The sequence below is a fragment of the Labrus bergylta genome, chromosome 2 (assembly GCF_963930695.1).
Source record: "Labrus bergylta chromosome 2, fLabBer1.1, whole genome shotgun sequence".
Lineage (NCBI taxonomy): Eukaryota > Metazoa > Chordata > Actinopteri > Labriformes > Labridae > Labrus > Labrus bergylta.
In genome coordinates, this window is record NC_089196.1 from 11,375,300 (window position 1) to 11,400,575 (window position 25,276).

The 25,276-nt window shown below is 41.2% G+C and overlaps 1 protein-coding gene across 3 annotated transcripts in view; it reads left to right on the plus strand.

Annotated features, from left to right (window-relative positions):
- LOC110001945 (tetratricopeptide repeat protein 28) overlaps positions 1-25,276 on the plus strand; it is a 165,256-nt gene that overhangs the window by 28,872 nt on the left and 111,108 nt on the right. The window contains exon 1 of one of the 3 annotated variants that reach the window (XM_020657530.3): positions 21,108-21,935. The exons of the other annotated variants lie outside the window; for them this stretch is intronic. Within the exon in view, the coding sequence (XP_020513186.2) occupies positions 21,909-21,935 (27 nt within the window). The 5' untranslated portion in view covers positions 21,108-21,908. Of the gene's footprint in view, positions 1-21,107; positions 21,936-25,276 lie in introns of those variants that run through there. 3 annotated transcript variants of the gene reach the window in all.

Sequence of the window (25,276 nt, forward strand, 5' to 3'; positions counted from 1 at the left end):
CGGTCAGGCATGAGAACATCATGTTCACCCAGTCGGATCACAAGTCTCCATGTTGTTCAAACACTGAGTCACAGGGTGCAAGAGTGACAGGCAGTGTGAAATGGAGAGTGATGACACCAGTACAAAGAAAAGGTCTGGTTGAAATGACCCTTAAACATGGCACATCACACTCGGCTCCAGTCAAGTGTTTAAAAAAGCTTTTCCTACTCCATCTCAGCCTGCTGGGGGATGAATAACCCCCACGCTGCTTTGCACACTCCCCTACCTGCCTTTTCAATATACTGTCGAGGCTTCAGTCCTTGTCACATCTCTCTTCTGCCTCTACGCTTCATTGTGGAAAAAGAGTACATAATATGTCATCTGTGAAGTAGTATCTTGCTTTTTATTATGACATTTGGACCTCATGAATTGTAGCATATCATTACAAAAAGTGCAGCTTGGCCCCAGGCGAGCAGCTTCTGCCTGCTTAGAAGTATCTTCAGTGATCCTTCAGCTTGATTAAAAATAGTGTTTTGTAAATGGTCACTGTCTTAATCTTATTCAGCTCTCACTGCACCTAGTTTTCCCTGCTTTCCTCTCTTGTTTTTTTTTTTTTTTTCCTCTCAGCCTTTGACATTTCTGTATGATGAAGAGGTGTAAGAACACCAGCAAAAAGTAAATAAGCAAGCCTATGAATTATAGATGGAGTGCATGACCTCTTTGCAGAAAAGCCATCTTGATTCCCTAACTTAAAGCCCTCAGCTGCAGGACTGCTCCTTCACTGTGTATTTGTGTGTGTTGGTGTTTGATCTTGGACCTCACCTGCAGTATATACCTGGGTTTTGCTTTTTGGAATGAGGCAGAAATAAAGTCCCTGTGTTTGGATTGCTTCTCAGTTTAATATACTCTTGAATCCACTGCACCCAGGCTGGTAGTTCACACACACAGGCACACAAATACCAACACCAAACTATAACTGAAATGTAACCTGGTCAGATAAGGAGTAAAAGTGACTCTTTATTTCATGTATGGGTTAGAGTTATGATGAATGAGCACAAGGGTGATGCACAGTATCCCACTGATCTACAGGTGCTGCTTACACAAAAAGAAAAACAAGTTTCCACTTTGCTAATGACAGATGTTTAACTGTAGGAGGAAGGCAGTGTATAAAAACATTTGATAGACATTTGAAAACCTACAACAAATTTGCAAGTTACTCAGAATGAAAACAGAAACCTTTGTTTATTTACAAGTGGGGACATCAGACCTAGTTATTTACAGGATTGTGTTTCCCAACTTTAGAATTTTTAAAAATGTCTCAAAATATAGTGAGGAGGCCTTTGCCTTAGCTACACCAAAGAAAAAATAGAAACATATATGGATTGCTGCTGGTTAAAAGCTGATGAAATCAACCGGCTTGACTTGATTGGAGCTGAATTTCAGCACCAGGAGTGCTGATTCTTATAAACTGAGCTTTTGTAATCCACCAAAACATCAGTTGCAACCACTTACAAGATGCCTAAGTATTTAAACAGTTTCACTAGATGTACTGGGGTTAAAGCATCTTGATATGTTTTCAAAGCTTCTGCCCTTCTACGCTGGGAGCAGAATTATGCAGGAGATGGCAACATGCTGAAAAGGAGGATCAAAAAGCTGATGCAAACATTGAGTGTAATTCTGAGTCACTGAAAGAAATGTACAGTAAGAGAAGAATTCTCTGCGGCTGATATCACCACGGACAGTTTTTCTCTCTTGATGATGCAACATTAGAATTGTTTCGGCAATGAGTTTACACTCACCAGCATGTGCAGAGAGAAGATGATGTGGACATTTCTTCTCAGCGTTGAGATGAATGCATTGGAGTTATACAGAACCCGGTCCACCCCTTTTATATGACTCTATCTGTCATTTCCTCCGTAATTTAACATTATAGTATACATACAAATACTGTTTCTACTGTAGCATAATCAACATTCATTATTAATACATTTGAAGTATCAGTGTCTTTGCCTTTTCTAACACTTGTTACAGTATGATAGGTATGGGGTTCATTAGGCCTTGTTCACAGGTACATTGATATCTTACTACATGATACTCCATTGTTAAAAAAGCTTCCCAGGTAGTGAGGTTATATGAAGGTAAAGTTATCCACTGAATTTTCCCAAGCTTGGTAATGTTGTTGTACACTGAGGCCAGTTTTTTGGTTCTTAATTAAATTGCATTTTCCAGCTCTCTATTTATGCCATTCATATTCTTAAATGAATTTCATTTCTCTGCCAATAACGCAATGTGACTTCACCTGGAAATTCATTATCTGTGGTGTGGCGTAAACTTATTTTTTTTGCATACATATTAAACTCTTTTGCACTAAAGAGGGTGCTGCCTACCTCAGGCCCTTTCAGCGTCTCGCTTCATTTGCATGTGTGCTTGCATTTCTTGGAGCTCGAGAGACTGTCAATGTGAAGAAATGCAATGCAATGAGACAGACACTCTCACACGCCGCCCAGTCGCCACATCCACCCGTCTGTCATGTTAATGGCTTTAAATGTGGCCGCTTTGCATGTCTTTCATGGCGCCCAAAGGGTCATGTGCTGCTGCCCCGTTGTGCTGCCACCCTGAAGCGATGTAGCACCAGCAAGTCTGCTTAATTATTAAAAATATCAATGAATTAAATAGTAACTGCGCTTTGGATTTTTTTATTATCCAGCTTGTGCTTTTTATTGGTCAGTGATGTAATGTATTGGCCCCTTAGCCTCACAGTCTGGTTATTACTACAGCATTTGGATTAGACACATAACTCTGTATTACAACAATAAATTATTCAAACTTCTTGTCTACACACTTTCAGAATATTGTTCTTCACATTTCTTTCATTTCCTCCCTTAGCACAAACTTGCCCTTTGTTTTTGACTTCCTGTAAGTGAATGGAAGGATCTCAGTATGTTTGCTACCTGCTCCACACTCAGCCTTTTTCTCCCTCTTTCACCCGTTTCACACCAATTCTCACCTTCCTGCCCTTTTCCACTCATTGTTCAGCTCTTGAATTACTTGGCTACCTTCTCCAGCCTCCTGTTCCTTTACTAGCTGGTTGTTGAAATAAACAGGGCCTTGCTTTCTGTGTTGGCAGTGCTACTCTGATCTGTTGGGTTGTAGGCGGTGTAGCACTGCCGGCTGCTCCAGATGCTCAAAATGACGGCGTCCACGCTGCAGGCCCCCCCCCCCTTACGGCCCCCCAGACTGCTCGCAGCTGCCACTGAAAGGCTGGGATTTCATAGACGCTCAGTCTGCGTTTCTACACAGGCAGTGTGCACAAAATTAATCGACATTACTGCAGTTTCAGCACACCAGAATCCTGCTCAGCGCTCTCTTTTAAAGACTATTCTCAACACATTTGAATAAGATAATGAACGGAGCAAATGTTGGAGCACAGATGGGGGTTTTAATGTTTCAGTGGCTCATGAACACGGCCCAATTACTTAAACACAGATAAGATGTAAAGGTACCGTCACTTTCCTGTCTTACTTGGACATTTTCCTGCACATAAAGTCATAGCTTTTTGGTCCAGTGAGAGCTCCACTGAGGGGGTCATCCGAGCTTAACATGCCAATTAATCCTGCCACTCATCTGGAGCCTGCTTTAGAATGGCATTGGTTTATAGTAGAATTATGCTATGCACTAATTAGTGGTTAGCATTGACAGTGTCAAGGAGAAACAGTGAACTGGAGTGTTATCATGTGACAGCGTGGACAGAGGAGACTGGCTGTTCTTTCTACCGTTTTTCACTATTACCACCATCCCCCCATGGACTTCCTCTTGTTTCTTCATTCATTCATATTTATTTAGAAACCTCCTGTTTCTGATTCTCCTTCCTCCATACTTTTCTACTCCACCCTCTCTTTTCTTGTTACCCAGCCAGCCCTCTGGCTGTGCGCCTCTACAGTTGCCATGGTAATGATATAGTTTCTCATCTCTGTAATGTGATGTCTTATTAGGTTTCATTGGGGCGTGTGTCACTATTTTATTTCACGCACCATTTGGTGAGCTTCGGTCTCCTGTTTAAAAAATCTTGCGCCTGAGAGGTGAGCAGCGAGTACACCGACGGCGAAGTGTAAAAGCTCCAGTGTAGGTGTGCGAGGGTCCTGATGGAGAGGCGGGGTGGGGGTGGGGGGGGAGACAAGATTGAGTGAGACAGAGCGAAAGATATGTGGACCACTGCCTGCTGTAGCTCCATTAGATATTTCTTTATGGTTTGAGGTTTTTAACTTGCACAACCGACACATACATGTTAATGTGAATGGTATCTCTGTGCTTCTCTGTGTTCTGTGAGGCTGCCACACCAGGGAGGGGTTTCAGCTGCTACCCAGCAGGAGGCACTGTGTGTGTGCTTTCAAGCATCCACTGAGAAAGCACTTTTATTTGCAGTACAGTGCCTACTGTATCTCCATCTGTCTTTAGAGGATTTTGTAGCTGATGTGGTGATGATGGTGATTTAGTGCGAGAGCACAGCTACTGCTGCAAACTTCCATTCCCTCTTTATACGTACACTCCTATGGATATGCTCATCACAATCAATTCTTGTATTGTAAGTGGAGGACCTTGTCTAGAAGCAGTCCTTTGTAGTTCTCTGCATGCCTTGTATTGTTCTCCTGTGTGTGTGTGTGTGTGTGTGTGTGTGTGTGTGTGTGTTTGCAATTATAACCACTGCTTTGAATGGCTGTGAATATAACGGTGGGAAAAGGGGCTGCAGTCAATAACTGATCAATATAAGCCCAGATGCCACTGTCAAACACATCAATAGATTTTCTCCAACAGTGGTTCTTATCGCCCTCTGTGTATTAACTGTCTCATGTCAGCCTGCAGGGCTTTTAAAAAAATTAACCGCCTTGCTGTATCTGTCCTTTCTTTGCCGATGTAGTTTTCATGCGTCCGTTGTGCAGTGACAGTGCGGGCGGTGTGATTGTGGCTGTTGAGCTGACTACTGGGGTGGTAATTGCACACCACCACTTCTTTTAATATGCACAGGATTGCTGCTGCTGAACAAATTTGTTCTGTTTTACTATTTCCAATTTGAAAGTACTTCACATTTCAGTTGGGGGGTGGGGGGGTTAAAATGATTTTCTGTAGCCAGGATGACAATGTGTGTTTTTTACATTGGAAAACTGCTTATTTTCTGGTGGAGGTGCTGAGGCTGGCAGCCCATTATGCTTTTTTTTGTTGCAAGCCAGACATTTTTAAAAAGGAAGAGTATTCTGACCTCTGAGTGGATTTGTTTGGAATCTGAAACACAATATTTGATTTTCTTCATTCTAAATTCAGTTAGTAATAAATTAGACTTAACATGTAAATGATGTATGACCGCAAGTACAGTATGTTTTTACACTTAGAGCTTTTTCATCGCTCTATCAACAACATAAGGTAGAATCTACACAATCTCCACCCAGCAAACTGTGCTGAAATACAGCTTTGATGTACCCTTGTAGTCCCTCTTAATAATGCTCTCAGAAACCTTTTTTTGGCTCAGTGGGTGAGGAGGCAGGTGACAGAAAATATCAGATTTTATCTTCTTGTGTATGTTTGTGTTAAGACTGAAGAACTGGAATTCCTTGTGTACAGAAAGCATTTGGGACTGTGTATGTAGAGCTTTGTTTGAACCGTGGCTAACTAGGTAAAGAACTGTTAGTTTTTATTTTTCTTTGGGTGCACTTTCCTTTCTATGTAACAAAGCCGGCCCCGAATAGGAGGGATGTGTGCTCCGGATGGCATCTGTTGTCTTTCCCTCTCTGCTGGGCTCCTTGCCAGGCATGTGTTTGTCTGATGGCAGCTCTGGTAAGATGGAGGCTTCTAATAGAACTTGACACATTCACTCTGCATTCTCCTTGACTGGGTCATTTGTAGTATTTTGAGTCCTTGGTGCATTGCAATTTGTATCTCCATTCATCACCACTCAAATTAAGATACTGCCCTCTGTGAACACATTTATACAGATGTCACAGCTGGAGCCAAGTCTGTGTGATGAATGATGATGATGTTGGAAAACAAACTTTTTAGCTTGCTTTGGTCATTGCGTTGTCCTTGACACAACAGTTTTTTTTTGTCACTTTTAAAAAGCAAGCTAACAACTTAGTTTCCCCTGACAAAGTCGATGTTAGTCCAATAATATTTAGTATGATCTATTTGGGAACATGTTATTGCATTCACTCAGTTAGAAATGAGAAGAACAAAATGTGTTCTAAAACCCTGAAGATAGGGCTTTTTGACGCGACCAGTCTCATATTCTGACATGGGTCATTTCATATCCAGATAAAGATCCATCCCACAATAGCGATTTATGTTACCACAAGAAAGAACTGTTTTGTATAAGAAGCAAACATGGAAATGCCTCTCTGGGGTTCAGGGATAGATTAGTTGTCCACTTACTCGTTCTTTCAATTTGCTTCTCCGAGTTTTAATGGACAAGATACTGAACTGAAAAAACTTCTCCATAAGCTGTGAATTAGGTCAATGACATTTAATTCAAAGTGCTTTGAGTGGTTGGGAGACTAGAAGGGTGCTATATCAGTGCAGTCCTTTCACTTGGACTTATATACACACCAATAAATGGTGTCTACTCATATTTGACTTGTTTGTGCAAATTTTCCATGAAGCACATTGCAAAATCTAAATGCCTACTCTTTTTGTACTGTTTGACATGAGTTGGTACTTAAAGTGTCTTGGCCTCTTGCGGTGACCGATCCATATTTGCAAATGAATCTTCTGTGTTCACAATCCTCTATGATTGTTTGTGTTGCCTTTATAAACTGCCTGTAGTGTTCGTGCAATGTGGTAGACAACGACAAATTGACTAAAGGGCATAACTTAATAGAATATAGGTTTTTCTTTGGTCACAAGTTACATTTCTTTAATCATACAGTTCTACCTGCAGCTAAACATGTATCTAAAAAAATCTAGGGTACATCTAGTACAGGAGGCTGTCCCCAGTTTGCAGTATTAGAATCAATTCTGATTGTTTGATTCAGTTTTTTATTCTTGCTCGGTCAGAAAGAGAACTGATTGTTAAATGTGAAGGTGCCCAGTCTTCCGCTCTCTTCTCTCTGGCTGAGAGAAGCAGATTTAGGTCATGCAGATTTGGGGGTGGTAGAGCAGCTGGAGAGCTTGTTCTGGACTGTCATGGCTGCCCTGTATACCATCTGGAAGGGCTGATAGTGCTGCATAGCATGTTATCCTCTTTGGAGAAATGTATGGATCTGCATAGCAAGGAGCCTTACCCTTTGTGTGTAACCAAACTTTACGTGAATCACTTCTATTCTTCTATATGCTGCCGTTACTCATGGCCATTTAGCTGTATGCAGTATGCACACTACAGCCAAGGTTATTTTGGATATTATCTCAATCAATCATTTGTTAAGCTCCTAACAATATTTTCTCCATTTAATGGCTTTGAATGGTCTCACAGATTTCTTCCTCATACTCAGCCCTCTGTGTCAACATGCCTCTTCAAGCTCTGGATGTCCTACCTTTGCCCAAAGACTCGCACAAGCAGTCCTAACATTCATGCTCAGAAGCAGTCCTTCATGCATCAGTAATAATCTGTGCGGACTGATGAAGAACTGAAAACCTCACGCTGAAAGCTTTAACAGGCAGTTTTGACTTGTCAGATTTGGGGAGTGCAATGTGAGTTTGCGTTCTCAGATATCAGCGTGTGACAGACAGTTTGAGTGTTGGTGTGTTAGGATCAGTTTGCTCTCCTGTGCTCTTCTTTGCAGTTAAACATTCCTCTCTGGTTCAGAGGGTTTGAATAAAGCACACAAACAGCAACGCCTGAATAGTGAATTCAGATGATGAGAAAATCCACTTTTTATCCCTAAATCCACTTCGTGTTGAGATGCCATTTACTGTAGTAATCTCTCCTCGAGCACCACTTCTGCTCAGCCTGTTGTGGAGCTCTCCTGCGAAGTGGAAAGTGAATATGAACATTGCACCTCTCAAATGAGGCTGTGATGCTTGTTATCATACCTTTGATATCATACCCAAGTGTTAATACAATTTGTGTCAATACTAATGAGCACATAATCCGCTCTTGATGCAGTCTCCTTACATGTGTTATTTTTTTGTTGGTGTGAGTTTTAAAGCCGTTATATAGTGGGTTGTTTTAGCTAGGCCGTTTAATTGATCAAAGGTGCTCAAATCCTGTCGCTATATGGCTTCCCGTGCAATTTCATATCTAGGTGAGTACCTAGAGAGGTATTTTTTGTGATCTTCTGGTCTTTTTTTCTGCTTTGTTCATTATTTATGTACACGCACACACAGGAAACATTCACAGATGGTCCTATGAGAACATTCTTTATGATTTTGTATGTGTTTTGTGACTGTTCTCTAGCTATATATATCTCACAAAGTATGCGTTTATTGTTGTTTGCTCATGTGCATTACATCATTTTTGCTTATCTCCACACGGACCACACACTGTGTTTAACGAGTGTGATGAGAGAAAACAAATGATTGATGCTCCAAAAGCATCTACACATCTGTTGTGCTCCTCAGGGGGACTTTTTGAGGGATGCCCAGCCCCTCTGAGCGGTGCTGGGGTGTGGGAAGCTTCACTTTGGACGCAACGTGGAATCTCCACAGCTCTCATACTCAGTTTACACAAGAATTACATCATCACTTGGCCTTTTTCTCAATCCACATCAAACAGACCTAAGGCGAGGCCTGTTTACAGCGAAGGGGAGTAGATGGGCTCCGCTGAGCTTTTCGGTTTCCCTGAGCATGGTCTCCTTTAAGTCATGTTCTCTGACACCTGTGCACTCAAAATCTGGCCCAAGATAAAGCTGATGATTCCAGTTTAAAGATGTTCAGCTGTTTCAATGCAAGATATTTAAAGTCAGCAGCCTGTTTGTCAAGAACTATGGATTAGCATTTTAGGTAATTCTCAAATTCATACTTGCATGTTGTGCTCACATAAAGGAGATGTTGTTTTGTCAACCCCAAATCTCAGCAAATCTCTAGTCAAAATGTTTGTGTTTAACTTTCTTCTGCTCTCTGATCAGGTGACATCACAATGCCACATGCGAATAACTCTGCCAGAAAATGAAATGATGAGAGATTGTCTAACATCTTTCATCCTCTGCTTTCTTCTTGTGCGCATCAAACTATATTTTTTCTAAATTTAAGTTTCACACACTCATTCCCAACTTAACTCTTTTGCCTCCTGGTTGCTATTCTACCACTTACATTTAAAGGAAAATTGTGTGACTTTTTGATCCAGTAGATGTCGCCCTTAAGTACTAGCATAAAATCAAAACAAACTGCGGTTTGGCGACACCTCCGCTAATCTGAAGCCTCCGCTCTCCTCCAGCAGCACGACTCCAACCTCTCTCAACTCGCATTCGCACAAAGGAATTATGAATTAGTACGCACTATAATAACGCACCACTATAAGTGCAGGCGGCAAACAAAATTCTCCTTTCCTCGATTTTCCATTGCCTGTGGCCTGCATTGTTTTGTTAGCTGGATAATGATACTTTGGTGAACTTGCGCATGAATTGACACAGAATGACAGTGATCTAATGAGACATCCATATAAGCAGTGGGTAGGCTATGTTACTCTTCTTCTCTCTAGTCCTGAACATGATGTAAACATGGCTCCGACAACAGTACAGCTGGCGGGACTCACGCGTCTCACTCACTGTACACATTCATGACTCAGAGAGACACACAGGATATACTTGATTTCTGCTCATCTTGGCTTTTTAGATTTGTTCACTACATCCATTCAAAGAAGTCAAATCAGGAAGTTTGGTCCAAAAATATAAACTTGTAGAACAGGGTCCCTCCATGTTGATAGAGTAAACAGGATTATTCTATGCAGACCTCAACGCTGTGATTTAATCAACTTCTTGTTCACTGAGTTTTATGGATTCTCCTGAACCTGTTCCAATAGGCCCTCACTAAAAGCGTAAGTAGCATCAAATAAACCGTTTGGTTAACTGCCCGATTAGTCCTGGAGCAGTGTGAGTCCAGGCCAGCAGGGAATGGGGAGGGGTTGGTTAATCTTGCTTAAACACGGTTACGGGACAACTTTGCCTAGTGTGAGTGCGCCCTAAGAAGTAAAAGTATAAAGGACAATAAATAAATTCAGACTGCAGAGGAAGAAATGCTGCCCTTAAGCATGTCCATTTTGATGAAGAAGAAACATTTTCTCTAAATGTGACTGGCAACAGGTCTTATTGTTTATTTCAAGCTTAAGGATGTTTTCTTCACACTGCTTCTTGTGCTGTTTTAAAGCAGTGCTGTTTTCATTCTCAACACCTGCTTTGTTTGTTATCACTGTCTCTCACTTGATCATTCAAGTGATTCAGTTGAGCTAATAACAAATGCAGCAGATAAGCCAGTGTCACATTAAGTACCACTGCATGCATCTTAATAACGCACAGCCTTTATTATTGAGTAGTAAATTTGTATTAACTGCTCGGACAAAAGGGCATGACACAGTTATGAAATAAAATATGGTTGATTGAGGTTGCTGTTTGTGTGATGTGTTGCAGACGGGTGGTGAGATGAGATGTTGCGATGTGATGAATGACAAACAGAATCAGATGAAGTGATGAGTCACAGAGGAGTGTGTCAGCAAGGAGGCCCACTGAAGGCCGGATCTGGCCAGGCTGGATTCTGGAGGGGCGGCAGAGGAGGGGGGGAGATACAGCGCAGTGTGCGGGTGGTGATGGATGAGGAGGGAGCGAGAGAAGGACGAGGCATGAAATAGAATGAGGATGAAGGACAGAGAAGTCCTGGCTAGTGAGGGAGGGGGAAGGAGACTGTGAGACAGAGATGGAGAGACTGAGAGTGGAGAAAGAATGAGGGTCAGAGAGAGAGACTAACCTACTCTGAAAACTGCTGATGTTTGCTTCCCTCAGCCGCACTGTGGCTTCACGCTTAAATTTGCATTTAGTCAGACAATATCAGGTCAGTGTATCAGGTGAGTATTCCTCCTCAGCTGTGAAACCTGTGAAGGTCAACATTACAATGAAGAAGGGTAAAAACCTCTGCTAACACTATTTATATAACTCTAAACATAATGTCCAGGGATATAGAAGCAAGTATCTATCGAATTACTTAAACCAGAATCATTTTAGTATATTTGTCCTTCCTGATAAGGTTTGAAATGCATGATTTTGTATATTCACATGCACTCACAAAAGTCGATTACATTTCTTAATGTCAGACGAACACACCTGGATAGTGCGGTTGGGATCCAATCTGGACTAGGCGTTTTGCACATGCTCCACAGTTCCCATTCTGGGCTTTGACACAGAAGTCGAACAGCATACATTTTTTAGCATAGCAGAAGTTGCGTTGATGTCGGCCTTCGGATATCACCATAAGCTAGAGAGACAAGGTGCATCCAAAAGTAATGTGTGGAGTATGTACGAAATGTACAGTAGGTGAATTAATATAAAAACGTTCTCAAACTTTACAATTAAGATTATTTTTAATCATCAAACTAAATGCAGTAATCCAAAACAACAGGAAGTGCTATTTTAAGTGCAGTACTTCACACATTAAGTTACCATGTGTTACCAAATGAGTCTTTTCCTGCGTGCTCTATAGACTCCCTTGTTGCTCAAATGGACAAAAGAACTGAGATTGAATATGAGAGGAATGATATCATGCTGTGATGGAAAAATTCGGCAGCTTGTGTGATTGCCCATTTTTTTTCTCCACCCTATTCCGAGCATGATCCAAGATTAAGCACATTCATAATCTCTACAGTGTCATACTAATTTGCATGTAATGTCTTCGCTGTTCACTCTGTAGCCTGAAGAATAAATCTCTGCTGTGTGCTTTTTAAACAGCATTTCTAATGACCTTCCAAATGGTCATCTACAGTGGAAGCCCTGCTGTGGATCTGTGCATTACTGCTGAATTGTGGGTAAATGAAGCTTTCGTTCCGGCTGTGAGCTGTCACGATGTGTTTGAGAAAAGCGGGATTGTAGTCATGCGTGCACACATGCTCACATACAGCACACTGTCTCTCACACACACACACACACACTTGTGCACACACACATACATGGACGGTGGAGGGACTCATCAGTCATTGCGTCTCGCTGAGGGTGGCAGCTTAAAGGAAACAGTGTCCTCTCTGTATCTTACTTTCTTTCTCATCCATTAGTTTATCTGTCACTCCTCTGCTCTTCTCCTCCACTCTCTCTCTCTCTGCTTCTCTTTTCCTGGCCATCGTAGTGTAGCCTGACCTTCCTTTGGTCATCTTCCTGTCTTCAGCCGGCCAGCAGGGGAGAGGGCCCGGCTGTTTCCAGACCAGCCAGATGGCGAGGTCTAGTCTGGGACTGGAGACTCGAACTGGGGCAAACCCACTGGCCAAACTGGTGGCTGTGGCAGCAGACAGGGGCTCTGTGGGAAGCAGTTTCAACCCCCCTTCTGGTCAGAAATGCTAATTAGCTGTCTTCAGTGTTCAGACAGGTGAGGAGACAGTCCTGATTTTTAGTTACAGCTGTAGTGAGCATTTTCCATCAGTTTGTCGCAGGTGAAGGTTTGTCGCAGTTTGATTCATCGCAGACTCTCGACTGACAGGAGGCAGAGCTGTAGTGGGATGAAGATGATTGGAGTAGAAAAGTCAAGTTGATGACAAGCAGGTTTGACAGCAGGGGAGGAAGCTGGTTGGGGAGAGAGGCAGAATGTGTTGAAGAGTATGATACGAGAGGACTGGTGTGTTCCTGTCCTTGGAATAGAGTCAAAACCCCCTACGAGTTCCTTCTTCTGCTACATCAGCTCCTTAGCCTCTACCTAAGCATCAACAGCACAGGCCTGTTTTATTTTCGGACGAGTATCAGCTGCACCTTGCCCGAGGATATTTGTAAGCCTACCATTAGTATTGCGACGCTACATAACCCTTGTTTCAAAGAATGTTGAGAGCACAGCTGTTTGACTCAGCCACTCTCAAAACACTGCCAGCATGCAAATGAAGCCATGTTGCTGATACATTAGAGCCGCGCCTGTTATCAGAGCGGTCAGGCCGAGGAAGGACAACTAATTCTGGTGGGTTAACAACAGCTCTACTTCCCTGTAACTGAGCTCTCTGTGTTCAGACCCCATAATTCAGGTGTTGAGATGAAAGAGAGGCCTGCCTGTGCTACATGGCTAATTTAAGGGATTAACACCTGTTCTACCGAGGCAGATTAATCCTAATCCTCCTTTAACCCCTTTGATCTAAAGTCAGACTGATTTAGGGAGTGTACTGATGCCCTAATCCCTTCACAACACTGACCGAAACTCCGGGTTGGCAATTAAGAAGCTGGCTAAATGCTACTGTACATGTACTGTACTCTTAACTTTGTTCTCATTTACTTTTCCTTTCTCACTCTGCAGAGGGAGTCATTACTGAATCCTTTTGTGCATCCCCTCTCTACTCTTTCGAAGGGTTAATTCACATTTGATGTGCTTTCACAGGGTTAGATTAGTGAGGGCAGGCAGAGCTGTCATTGGCATAATAAGCCTTGAATATTAAGGTATTATAGCCTGGACACTTGGAGATAAAAAAATGTTTTGTTGAAGCAAAAGCCACAATATCTAGTCTGGCTTTGCTTCAGTTGTACTATTTAAATCCACACTTAAACATCCACATTAACCAAACGGGAAGCTACAGAGGATCTAAGGCAAAGTTAAATATTTGCAGCGTTATTTGCTATTAATTGTAGTCTGTTCAAGAGCTCATCAGTCATAAATCATAGCTTTAATGTGCCTATTATGATTACCAGATTTTGTATGACTGTGTGTGTGTGTTGGGGGGGTAGTATTTGTGTGTTTGTGATGGTAACTCATGGATACGTTTGATATGATAGAGAGAGGGGAAAAAAAGAAAGACTGTGGGGGAGTTTAGATAGATCTGGTGCGGTGACGATGGTGGGAAGAAAGGTAATTGAAAAAGAGAGGCAGGAGTTTGGTTTTGGGGGTTTTCTAAATGAGGGAGTGGAAATGGGCGGGTCTGACCGCAGCACGGTTTTGTGTGTATTGTTGTGTGTGTGTGTGTGTGTGTGTGTGTGTGTGTGTGTGTGTGTGTGTGTGTGTGTGTGTGTGTGTGTGTGTGTGTGTGTGTGTGTGTGTGTTTGTATTCATGGAAGCAGATACACAAATTTAAATTCATTGTCCTGCTCCATGTCTGTGTTTAGTATGTATACGTAGATGGAGGAGGACCACACAGGATCTCTGTCTCCTCCATTGGAGTTTGTGGCAACGCTGTTATTATCGATTCTACCACAAACGTCAAACCCCAGCGTCTATTTAACTGTCGGCCTGATTTAAACAATATGCTGCAGCCTGTTTCATCCATGTCCAAAACCACTGAATTATTAAACACGTCTCCAAAGCAAAGGTCCTTCTCTTTGCATATTGTCTTCCCACAAATCCATTTCAGATCCTCTCCAGGGGATAAACACGCCTTTCTTCATTAGTGAAATTGGGAGAAGAAAAGAGAGAAGAAAAAATTAGGGGATGGGATTTAAAGAGAATAAAAAGATTATAATCACATCTCTTTATCACGCTGTGTGAAGAATCCTTGATTAAACAGTACAATGAGTGAGAAGAGAGAGAGCTTTCAATTGTGTTTTTATTATCAAACACTTCACAGAATAAAGATAAGGGTGTTTGTGTTTTTTTCAGAGGGGCTAAAGAAGAGCTTTTGGGTGCATTACTACTTAAACAATGGAAACATGTATACTCCAAGAGCCTCACTAGTACTGCATGTGAACAGTATGCATCTTTTTTTTGCTGTGGAAATGCAATCCACAATTAATGCACAAATTCTGAAACTCCAACTACACAATACCTGCCAAATTCTGTCTTCCACATAGCACTCAGTAATCATCGCAGCAGCCAACATCCATAGAATTTTTTTTTCTGCCTTTCCATCAATTCATTAGCTTTACAGGTGCTCATTCATTAGAGGCCCTCAGATGGCATTAGGTGGGAGGTGGGTTAAACCAATCACAGGTCTGACACATAGATAAACAATCACCTCGGACGGCAGGATATAGTCTGTAATCCACCTGTTGGTGGACTGACAACACAGGCACAAAGAGCATCCAGACACGGAGACCCCAGCAGGCCAGTGGGGGTGAACACTTTACTTTCCTGCTTGTCAATATGCCCCTTAAATAAACACTTCTTCAGGCACCACTACACCACTGGCAATGCCGATTATAATGGGTAACTGAAAAATGTGCTAACTAATGCAGTGTTACTAGTGTAAACAAAAAAACATGGTATGAGGTGATATTTAAGTGAGAAACTAACACATTTGGGTTTTAGCATTTAAGATTTATGCTTTGTTTTTGCCTCAGATTTACCATCATGTTTGTGCATTGAATGTTTACATCTGTGTTCTGATGTTACAGTTTTGTTGTTATCAGCAGGATTGAACCCAGGTCTGTGCCGCCTGCTGCATCCTGACTTCATGTGAAGTCTCTGCTCTTCTAGATAATCTTTCTGTTGTTCAGACTGTCATTAAAATGAAATGCTCTACCAGCAGCACATACCACTCAGTTTGCAATAAATCTGGGGCAAAACATTGATATGACAATATATCGTTATTCTCATTCGTGTGATTAAATCGCAAGAGCCCAACATCGATAATGACATTTTCTTTTTTAAATTGGTGCTCTGACCAGTTTTCCCTGGCAACTACTTCGTCCTGGCAACATCCTCAATGTTGCGCTTATGACATGAATGAGGGTAACGTGAATGGAAGTTAACTGGCCAAGTAAGAGGTTGACAGCAGTACAAAGAAGTTAAAGGATGAAGCATTATAAGAGATGAAACTGACGACAAATTGCAGAAAGTGAATATATTAATCCTGCACTTTACCTTTTCTGGGGCATTTTATATTCTTCAGGTAATCAGATATCGAGATGTATCGTTACATGATTGTCTTACAGACTTGCTGCATCTTGGTATCATCATATCCAATCATATCATATCTTATTGTATTGTATCTAATGGCATGGTATTGCATTGTATATCTTTAACACTCTTTTGTAATTTATTCACTTATCTTTTGTCATTCAAGACCAAATCATCACAGTATTTGAACCAATCATTTAGCTCTAACTTAAACTACTGACTATTGAGTAATATAGCCTCCAGCTGAACACTGACCTGACTGATTCACCTCTTCACTTGCTTTTGAGTCCACTCTCAAAATGATCCATTCTGCGTCCCTGTGGACAGGACCCGGCAAACAAATCAGATCTGGGATGGTTTTCAGGGCCCTGACATCAGCCTTTGCTTGGGGCACATTGGGTGGTCAGTGCATGTGACCTTCTCATAGCGGGGCATCCTCACCCCCATCCATCCCTATTAAAGGACACTTATCAGGGACAGCAGCCAGAGTGACACCGTCCCAGCTGGACTTCCCTGGAGAAAAAGCTGTGCAGTGCGGGGAACGATTCCCATGGTGCACTGAGGTGTGTGCGCGTGTGTTAGTAAGTGTGTGTGTGTGTGTGTGTGGAGTTGTTCTCTGCAGATAGGACCCTGTGACTCTGAGATATGCACAGGCTCATTAATTACAGGCTCTCATTATCCCCCCTCAGGCTCCAGACACTTAATCAACACCAAGCTCCAAGTAAGACACCCGCATGGATGTAGAGACACACACTCGTGCACTCACACAGTTCAGTGCGGGCTAAATTCTGACACAACATCATCTAAGAAAAGAGCACTTTAAAAAAGGTGAATGAATGAATGCTGATGAGGGTTATTTGTTTGCATTGATGTACGGCACAACAGAGGGGGCGGGTGTCATCGCTGTTAAACACTTTTATTATTATAATGTGGTTAAGCATTTCAGAACACATTCATCCTTCTGACATGTCTAACTGGGTTAGTAATCTGTCAAACACTGGAAATTGTATTATTATTTATATGCTAGAAATATAATAAAGCAGTTTTTCGGGCCCTTGCCTTTATGAATCTTTTATTTCGGTCATGGCTTTTGTAATATCGTTTCTTCACTATTGCATGGGTGCTTGAATATGTTTGTGTATTGTATTGTAACAATAGCGTACACATCTCTGCGCTCTTGCTGTGGTATTTATTGTCCTGAAACTCCAGCCATGGTAATTAAAAGGCCGCTGTTTATTTAGACAAGAGACAGATAGCACACAGCGACAGAGACTCAAGCGTGAGAATAAATTACCCTCAGACATTCAGGGGAGCTTTTTGGAGTGCTACTCCTCTTTGGGGCTGTTAAAACATCTCTGTCAGTTCTTGTTTTGTTTCTCCAAACACCCTCTCAACCATCATGTGGGTGATGCAGTTTTTACATCATGTGGACTCAGTAAACAGGCAGGCCGACAGAAACATGCAGGAAAACATTCACCAAACTATTTTAGCCAACAACAACAACAAAAAAACATTTAACGCTAACAGCTTTCACTTTGACTTTAAAGTTTTTCAACAAAGCTGTCTGATTTTTGACTAGTGGAACTGATTTGCCATGTAGACAAATGGTGACTCTTTCAAATTATAATATAAAGCTTACTGAGCTGAAACTATAAGATCCTAACTAGTGTTCGTTCCTGCATAAAAAGTGCTCTTTGTGGGAAAATGTTACAGCTACAAGACATTTTAAAGGGAGAAATTACGATTAATTTAATCAGTGGCGGTAGCAATTCTAATGGTTACTATTTCCATTCACAATGCTGAGGCCACCCTGTTGTTAGAAAACCTTAAAATAAACCATGTTTTCACCTTCTTTGTCAGTTGTTCGTAAAAAGCAGCGACACTGACTGTGACACTGAAAACACAGGTTTTGGTTCAAAGATAGCCTTGCGGTACAACGAAGAACATTCTACATTTAACATAAGTCAGTTGTTATTTTTGTGGAACATTTGTTTAAGAAAAATTCCATACAACAGTATAAATAACAGTCATGAAACCAGCCAAGATCAGAAAAACCCAGCAGAGACATTTTTGAGGGCATGATTGGCAAGAACAAGAAAAGGAAGCACACAATTTTTTAAACGACTCCAAGTTGTGGAAAAAAAAAAAAGAAAGTGAGGGGGGTTTTTGTTTCCCTCAGAGGGCTGGAGTCTGATTTCCTGTGCGGCTCTGATTGGGAAACCAGAGGCATGCACGGGGAGCCTGCTTCTGTATGGAGATGCCAGATGACAGGCTTCACTACCAACAGACTGTTGCTGAACAGCTCGCTGAAGTGGCCTCTTATTGATCTTCAAACGTGACTTTTATGAAACAATCTCTTGTGTAAACCTGCTTTAGATGGTGGGACTTCAGTGTGTGAGTGTTTGTGGTTTAAAGGGAACATAAAAGCAAAAAAAGTATCCTGGTGTTATGTTTCTAACACAAACCCAACAGGACTCAGACACTCGCTGGGCATAAGAGAAGTAAGCCATATCAAAAGAATGGAAATTTAAAATTACAACACATGAGGATGCCCAAACCACCACCTCCTGATTTAAACTGTTGTTTTGAACACAGTGCTTGACCACACACTGTCATAATGCTCGTGTGTTCCTGTTACGGGCTGATCTCAGAAGGCGGATCAAAAAACTCTAAGAATCATCTTTTATTAACTTAAAAAAAATCACAGACTTTAGCACAAGGTTTTCGGGGAATTTAGATTTCCTTTTCCATGTTTGATCCATACATATGGTGTGTTAAAATGTATACACATGTGAAGGTATATTGTTAAAGTCTAACGAAGTAACTCTCTTTGAACATTCAGTCCAAATTTAGTGATATTATGATATATTCTTCCAGAGATAACTTTTTCCCTTAAGGAAATGTTCCATCTTTTCGGTTTTAAGATATAAAAAGCAGCCAAATGTAAAAGAAATTGCAGTAAAATATTTTTCCTAAACAATCCATTTAATAAACCATACTGTACTTATATAAATTAAAATGATTAAAAAGACAATTCTGCTTTGTTTAGATAGGGGTATCTCCAAATTGAAGCCTTTTTTGGGGTGTTTGTTCCTCTCCTGTTGGGTGCCAGCTGTGGCTGTGGAGGAAGAGTCCAGCATTTTGTTCATGTTCATCCATGTGGATTACTCTGTGTCTCCTGGTCTCTCTGTGCACAGCAGGAGTTTGTCCATGTGGCCATATGTCACCTTACCCCCCCTCCTCCCTCTGATCTTTTGTTATCTGAGTGGCCTTTAGGTGCACCTTGCACCCCACTGACCCTGAATAGACACCAGTTTATTGACCAGCTCACAGCTCCATAGAATCCATTACCGAAACCAATTTAAATCACAGTCTTATAGTTTAAACTGATTTCACCTCACTTCAGTATCGACCCATTGCTTTGATTCGCCTTGCTTTAACTTTAAGATGACTCAATAAACAGTAATGTAGTTACTGTAATAATGCTGTCACATATCTCAATGATGAATGTGCTGGTTTTATGTTGCTTTAAAACTGTTTTCATTTTGCGACTGGGGCTCTGATTGTGGTCAGAGGTTTCTTGCCAGAATAACCATGTCCGCTGCTTTTAGTTTTATTCAGCCAAGTTCCAAAATTAACGATAAAAAGTGCATTTTTCAAGCCGCAGATATTTTCTCTTTGGCCATTGATGCCACACAAATATTTCTGGCGGCGTTCTGCATCTGATGGCTGTGTGTAGTAAAATATTACACACTACACTCTATGTGACAGCTGCTCTCAGAGGAAGGAAGCAGGGAAAGTGTGCATGAACAGGGCTTAAGTTGTCTCCAGCACCCAAGGCTCTCCATCCTTTGTGAATCATCTCTTTTATGCAAGTTCACACCAAAATAACCATAATAATAGTTACTTCTTTTAATCAGTGCTGCAAGTATGCCAGCAGTAGAAATGGAAGATATACTGATCTCTTTTGGTCATTATCATTACAGTTTAAATAAAATGAACTTGAGTGGCATTGTTGGGTTTTCATTGACCAGGTGAGCTGATAGATATTGTCACCCTTTTTAATGTGTAAGACAAGATTGCAACTTAATGGAATTCTGTAATCTTTACTTTTTTTATTTTAGACACATAGGCCCATATTATGAAAAATATTGTAAAAATCTTTAGTGACCCCATAATAGATTTAAAGGTGGAAATATGCAGTCATTTTAATTGTTGAAATGCAACAGTGTGACGAAGGAGAACCTAAAGCAAGTACACAGGCTGTTAGGATTTCTTACAGCCACTTGATTATAAATAAACAGTACATATATTTAAAATAAGGTAAGATTAGATAGAACTGTGTGAATCCTTAGGGAAAATTCTAGTGCCAGGTTGCCTCCAACATTACAGATGACTATTGTCCCCAAGGGTCGACTCGTCTCTCACGGCAACATACAGTTTGGACAACAATCAACTCACAGCAACAACACAGATAAAAAAAAGAAAAACAACAGTTTACATTACTTGTAGCACACAAGAACACAAAGCCAATTCAACCAGGACTGCTATTACTGGAAGTTATGGCTGCATGAAAACAAAGATTCAGTGTAAGAAAACGGAGGCTAAAAATAGAAGTACAATAAACAAAGTAACAAAGGAAGCTTAGTACAACGGTAATTATAGTGACAGTATTGGCAGTGATACTTAGAGGTAGTATTTGAGACAGAACCAGACCCAGGTCCCCAATGGCCCCCACAACTAATCTGTGTAGGCAGTGAGATCAGGACATCACCTGTGTAAGAGTATTATATCAAACGTCATTGCACATGATTAGGAATAATATTGATTGCACGTTTTAGGTCCTGCTTTGTGTTGAGCTACATGTCATATATCAACAATACTGTTATAGTTAGACAAATTTCCTTTTTTTTTAAACCAAACAGGGGTTGTTACTTCACCCATTACTTCACCAAGGCCGGGTATTAAATAATGGATAGACCACTGCATGTTGGACTGACTGACAAACGTTATTGTTGAACGGAGCTAGACAGAGTCCTATCTGAGGTTAAATACCCTCTGTAGAAAAAGTGTCCTTGAGCACCTCACCAAAAACACAGCCTGCTTCCTGTCTGGACAGCAGCGACGCTTTGGTGCGTACATGTAAAGCGCACTTTTTTTTTTTTTCTTTTTTTTGTTAGACCGGCGGCGCTATGACCCTGCAGCCTCCTCCTGCTCAGCTCCTCCGCTCCAAGTCAGCTAACTGCAAAGCTGGAGGAGCGCAGGGAGGGAAGTCATCTGAAAAGCTAGAGTCCAGTTTGTTGCTGTTGTAGGAATAAGGATTTCCTCCCAGCTCCTCACAGAAATTCCAGGAATTTTTTTTCGGGGAGGTTGTATCCCCTCCTCCCCCCTGAAAGTAATCCCTCTGCTTGTCGCGCTGTCTCCGCCGGGTTCTGTTTGACTCTTTCTCCAAGAAAACTAAAAGTGTGTTCCTGTCGAAGGAAAACGGGATTTGACCACTGTGATGATTAGGACGGCATTTTGGCACAGACCTGGCCTTCCTGTCCCCCCCACCTCTGGTTCGAAGAGCACAGGACATACGTTGTAGACTTTCTACTTCATTTGGAAAAGTTTAAGAATTAATTTTCCTTCATACACAGCCCGGATTGGTCCTGGAGGCGCCGACCGTGCGTGCCGAGTGAGGAGGGAGTGGGTTGATAACGGACTCGTTCTTTGGATTTACGCACTGGAACCTTTCCTCCAAACACTGTCAGTCGACACCATGTGTCTCTGATTTATTCTCCGACCTCATCTGTGGATTTAACCGCTGTCTGATTTGTGTGGACTGCGCTGTCTCTTGCCTAAAATTGCCGCAAAGCTGAGACTCGCACATCACCATGCATCGCTTCTTGGAGAAAATCTGCTGCAAAATTGTGGGAAGTCGCGAGGCAGCATGACTTGCGCCCTGGATTTCTTTGACTCTACATTCCTATCTCATATAATATCTTAATGCTGTTCAATTTAGGTTTACAAATATGATGAAATGGCAGCCCCGGAAGAAGGTGAGTCTGACAGTAATGTTTTTTTTTTTTTTCTATTATGGCTTTAAATAACGTTTGTGTGGTTGATCACAAGTTGGAGAAAAGGTGCTCGCTCACAGGCTGATGCTCTCCCTTTGCGTTGAGGCTACTAATGGTAGATCGTTTAGATAGTAGTGACAAGAACGGCTGTGTACTGCACTGAACTGTAGCCAGAGAAGAGGTTATAGTAATAAACTAGTTTGTATTCCCTTTGAACTATATATCTCTCACTATTTATAGCCTTTCTGCTCCAGTCTGTTTGACTCTGAGAAGCAAAGCAATCAGCTGTTGTGCACTGCACTGTATAAGATCTGTAATCTACCTAAATATTAATAGAGCTTACCAATGACTATAAAATGTGTTAATTGTGTAATCTTTTATACTAAAACTACTATTAGTATGATCTTCACCTATACTAACAACATCAGGCAGACAGACATTCTTTATCTGGACTGATAAAGACAGTGATTCACCCTTAAGAATATCTGGAGTTGTGTACAGAAACTGTTGAATACTGAGTCCATATCTAAATAGAAAATAACTTTTTGAGATTGATAAATATAGATCAAAACATTGCCCCCCAGTAAGATATAGCCTACTTAAAAGTTTAGATTGAACTGGTACCCCTCCTTTAAAACATCCTTCAGATGATTCTTTAAAAGGTCTAAAATGTGTCTTGTTTTCTTTCAGGATTACGCACTTCTTGCTTAGGCTGACTTGCATTCCTCATGCTTTCTCTTAATGCTCCATTTTTTGTAGCCTTGGAATATTACAACATGGAAAATGTCTGAAAATCATCTGGGGTCTATAAAAAAAAATGGTAGCACTGACATGCCTATGGTTAGGAGTTGTACCAGCAGGGGGCGCTTGTCTGATGAGAAGCAGCTTTCCTTTGTAGAAGTGAGCTCTGTACTGGTCTAGAATCCAAGAGAAAAAAAAGGAAAGAAAAGGATGAGCAACTTTTCTTCTTCTGCTGGGCTGTTTCGCATCATTCTGAACTTTATTTCACCCAAAACACTTGTTTCAACTTTTTTTTGACCAAATATTTCTGCCTTCTCAGCTGAGAAATGACAACCATATTTCTTTATAACCACCCAGGTTTGGATTTGACTTACAGGAATAGTTTAACCCCTGCTGCTGGCAGTCATAAAAGCACACTTACATTTGGATTATCACAGTGACATGGCTAATCTTTGTCTAAATGACTATCTTTGATTTTTTTCTAGAAAGGTGTCATTTAAGTGTCAGTCATGTAGATAAGCTCATCCTGTAAATTGGAACAAAAGGAAATTATTATTACCAAGCTCTTTAATCCTGAATTATCAACATAGAATATAAAAGCTGTGAGAATGCCCTGATGATTTCCACAGCTGCGCAGTGTATCTGCCAAAAACCATCCACGAGACCCCCCTTTGAGGATTAAAAGCCTTTCCTCACTGCAGGAATCAATTCAAAGCCACACTGAAGTCATATGTGCGCAACTTGAACAAATCATGACAGTAACTCTCATTCAGATGTAAATATTTTTTTCATCTCAGATTTTATAGAGGTGAGCAGGTGGGCGATCTCTTTTTGGTGGCTCACATCAAGGAGGAAAATAGTTTCTTGTGTTTTGTTTGATGTTGATTAATCAACCTTTATGCGATGTTGGATTCTCTGGATGCATAATTATGAACACAAACACTGAGAGCAGAAATCGTTGTTCCTTCACCCTGAACTCTGCTTCATTGATGGGACTCTGCTGTGTTTAGGTATTGAACGTAGCGGTTAGAATAGAAACTGTAATTATGCTTCACATCGTCAAGAAAATGATTTCTTCACAATGCAAACTACTCTTTAGAAAGTCCACACACAGTAATGTCACAAAGGATTCCTTGAATGTTCCCATTCTAGCTTCTTGTTTATCAGCTCAGTCTTTCTCTCTGCTCCACTTGTAGTGATGGTAGGATCAATAGAAAGTGTAGGAGAAGCAAATTGATTTGAGCCGAGTGTCCTGTCCACCTCTTCATAATGGATTACACTAATGACGCAAAATTCCACATCTGTGATGTTGCAGTGAAAAGAAAGTACTTCCCTTAATGTTGCTGGCACAAAGCTTATCTGTACGGGAAGGAGAAAGAGTGAAAAAATATCCCAAAGGATTTGTGTGATTAACTTTCTTTTCCATGCTGTTTGGTGCAGTTGCTCTGAGTGTGTGTTACACAATGTTAAATGCTGAAGGGGAAATGAGAGTAAAAGCTGCCACAGACATGAGTTTCTGATAATGGTTTGATTAGGTGTGCCCATTGATTATCAGGGTTTTCTGAAGAGATTTGTCTTGTTGATTGACCTTAAAAGCTAAGTGAAACAATGTACTCGTAGCTGTTTCCTTTTAAAGAAGAGAGACGCCTTTGTGTTGTGTTTGTGACGGTTATGAATACTTACAAGTTTCTTGCTGTACCTAAACTAAACATGAGGTAGGACTAGGTGCAGCAGTGGCTAAGGCAGTCCACTGTGGTCATGCTGTATTTGAAGAAAATATGGACAGTAACTAGCCTGAGGCAAAGCCTTTAAGTTGTATTCAAAGCTAAGAACCTGTGAGATTGTTGGGTTTCAAGACAAGGTACCAGAAATCACAGTTTCTTTGTTTGTGTATGTGTGTGCAGAAGTCCATAGTGATTTGGACATGAATTATGGATGCTACTGGGGTTTGGCATTTGTCTGTGTTATTTAAACGGGTCTGTATCAGACGCTAAGCTTAACTCTGGTTTTTACTTTTCCATAAAATTATGTTTGCTAAATTTAAAACACATTCAATACTTCTTTTCTTCTTTTCTGCCAGATGTTTTTTTTTATGTCATCATCACCTTGTTCAGTTTTGAGCAGAATTTCTCACAACCTGATAATGTATTGGATAGGTTCATGTTACAAAGCCAGGCTCTGAATTTAGAGTTCACATTATGCCTTGAGGCAGTGTGACCAAGTCAGGAGGAAGTGATTGTTTGTTTTTGTGGTTTTGCCAGATGTTTCTGTGGGTTGACATGAGGCCTTCTCACCTGAGAGCGACAGGATGGCCTGCTCAGTTTTCAGCGGCCTGACTCATTGGAGCCCGGACCTTCACCAACAGCAAGCACACGCTTGCATCTTTAACCAGGTTCATTGGCTTTTCACCTTGGGGAGCTACTCGTGTGGCTTCTCCTCTTTGATTCGGTATTATTTATGAGCTCTCCTATGGGGACAAAAGGAGCTATCTCTCCCCCCAGAGCTCCCACAGTCCATGTGACGTCTCCTGGCTGGTGGTGGCATAGCAGTTTTGGAATACATTTACAGCAAGGGAAAATCTG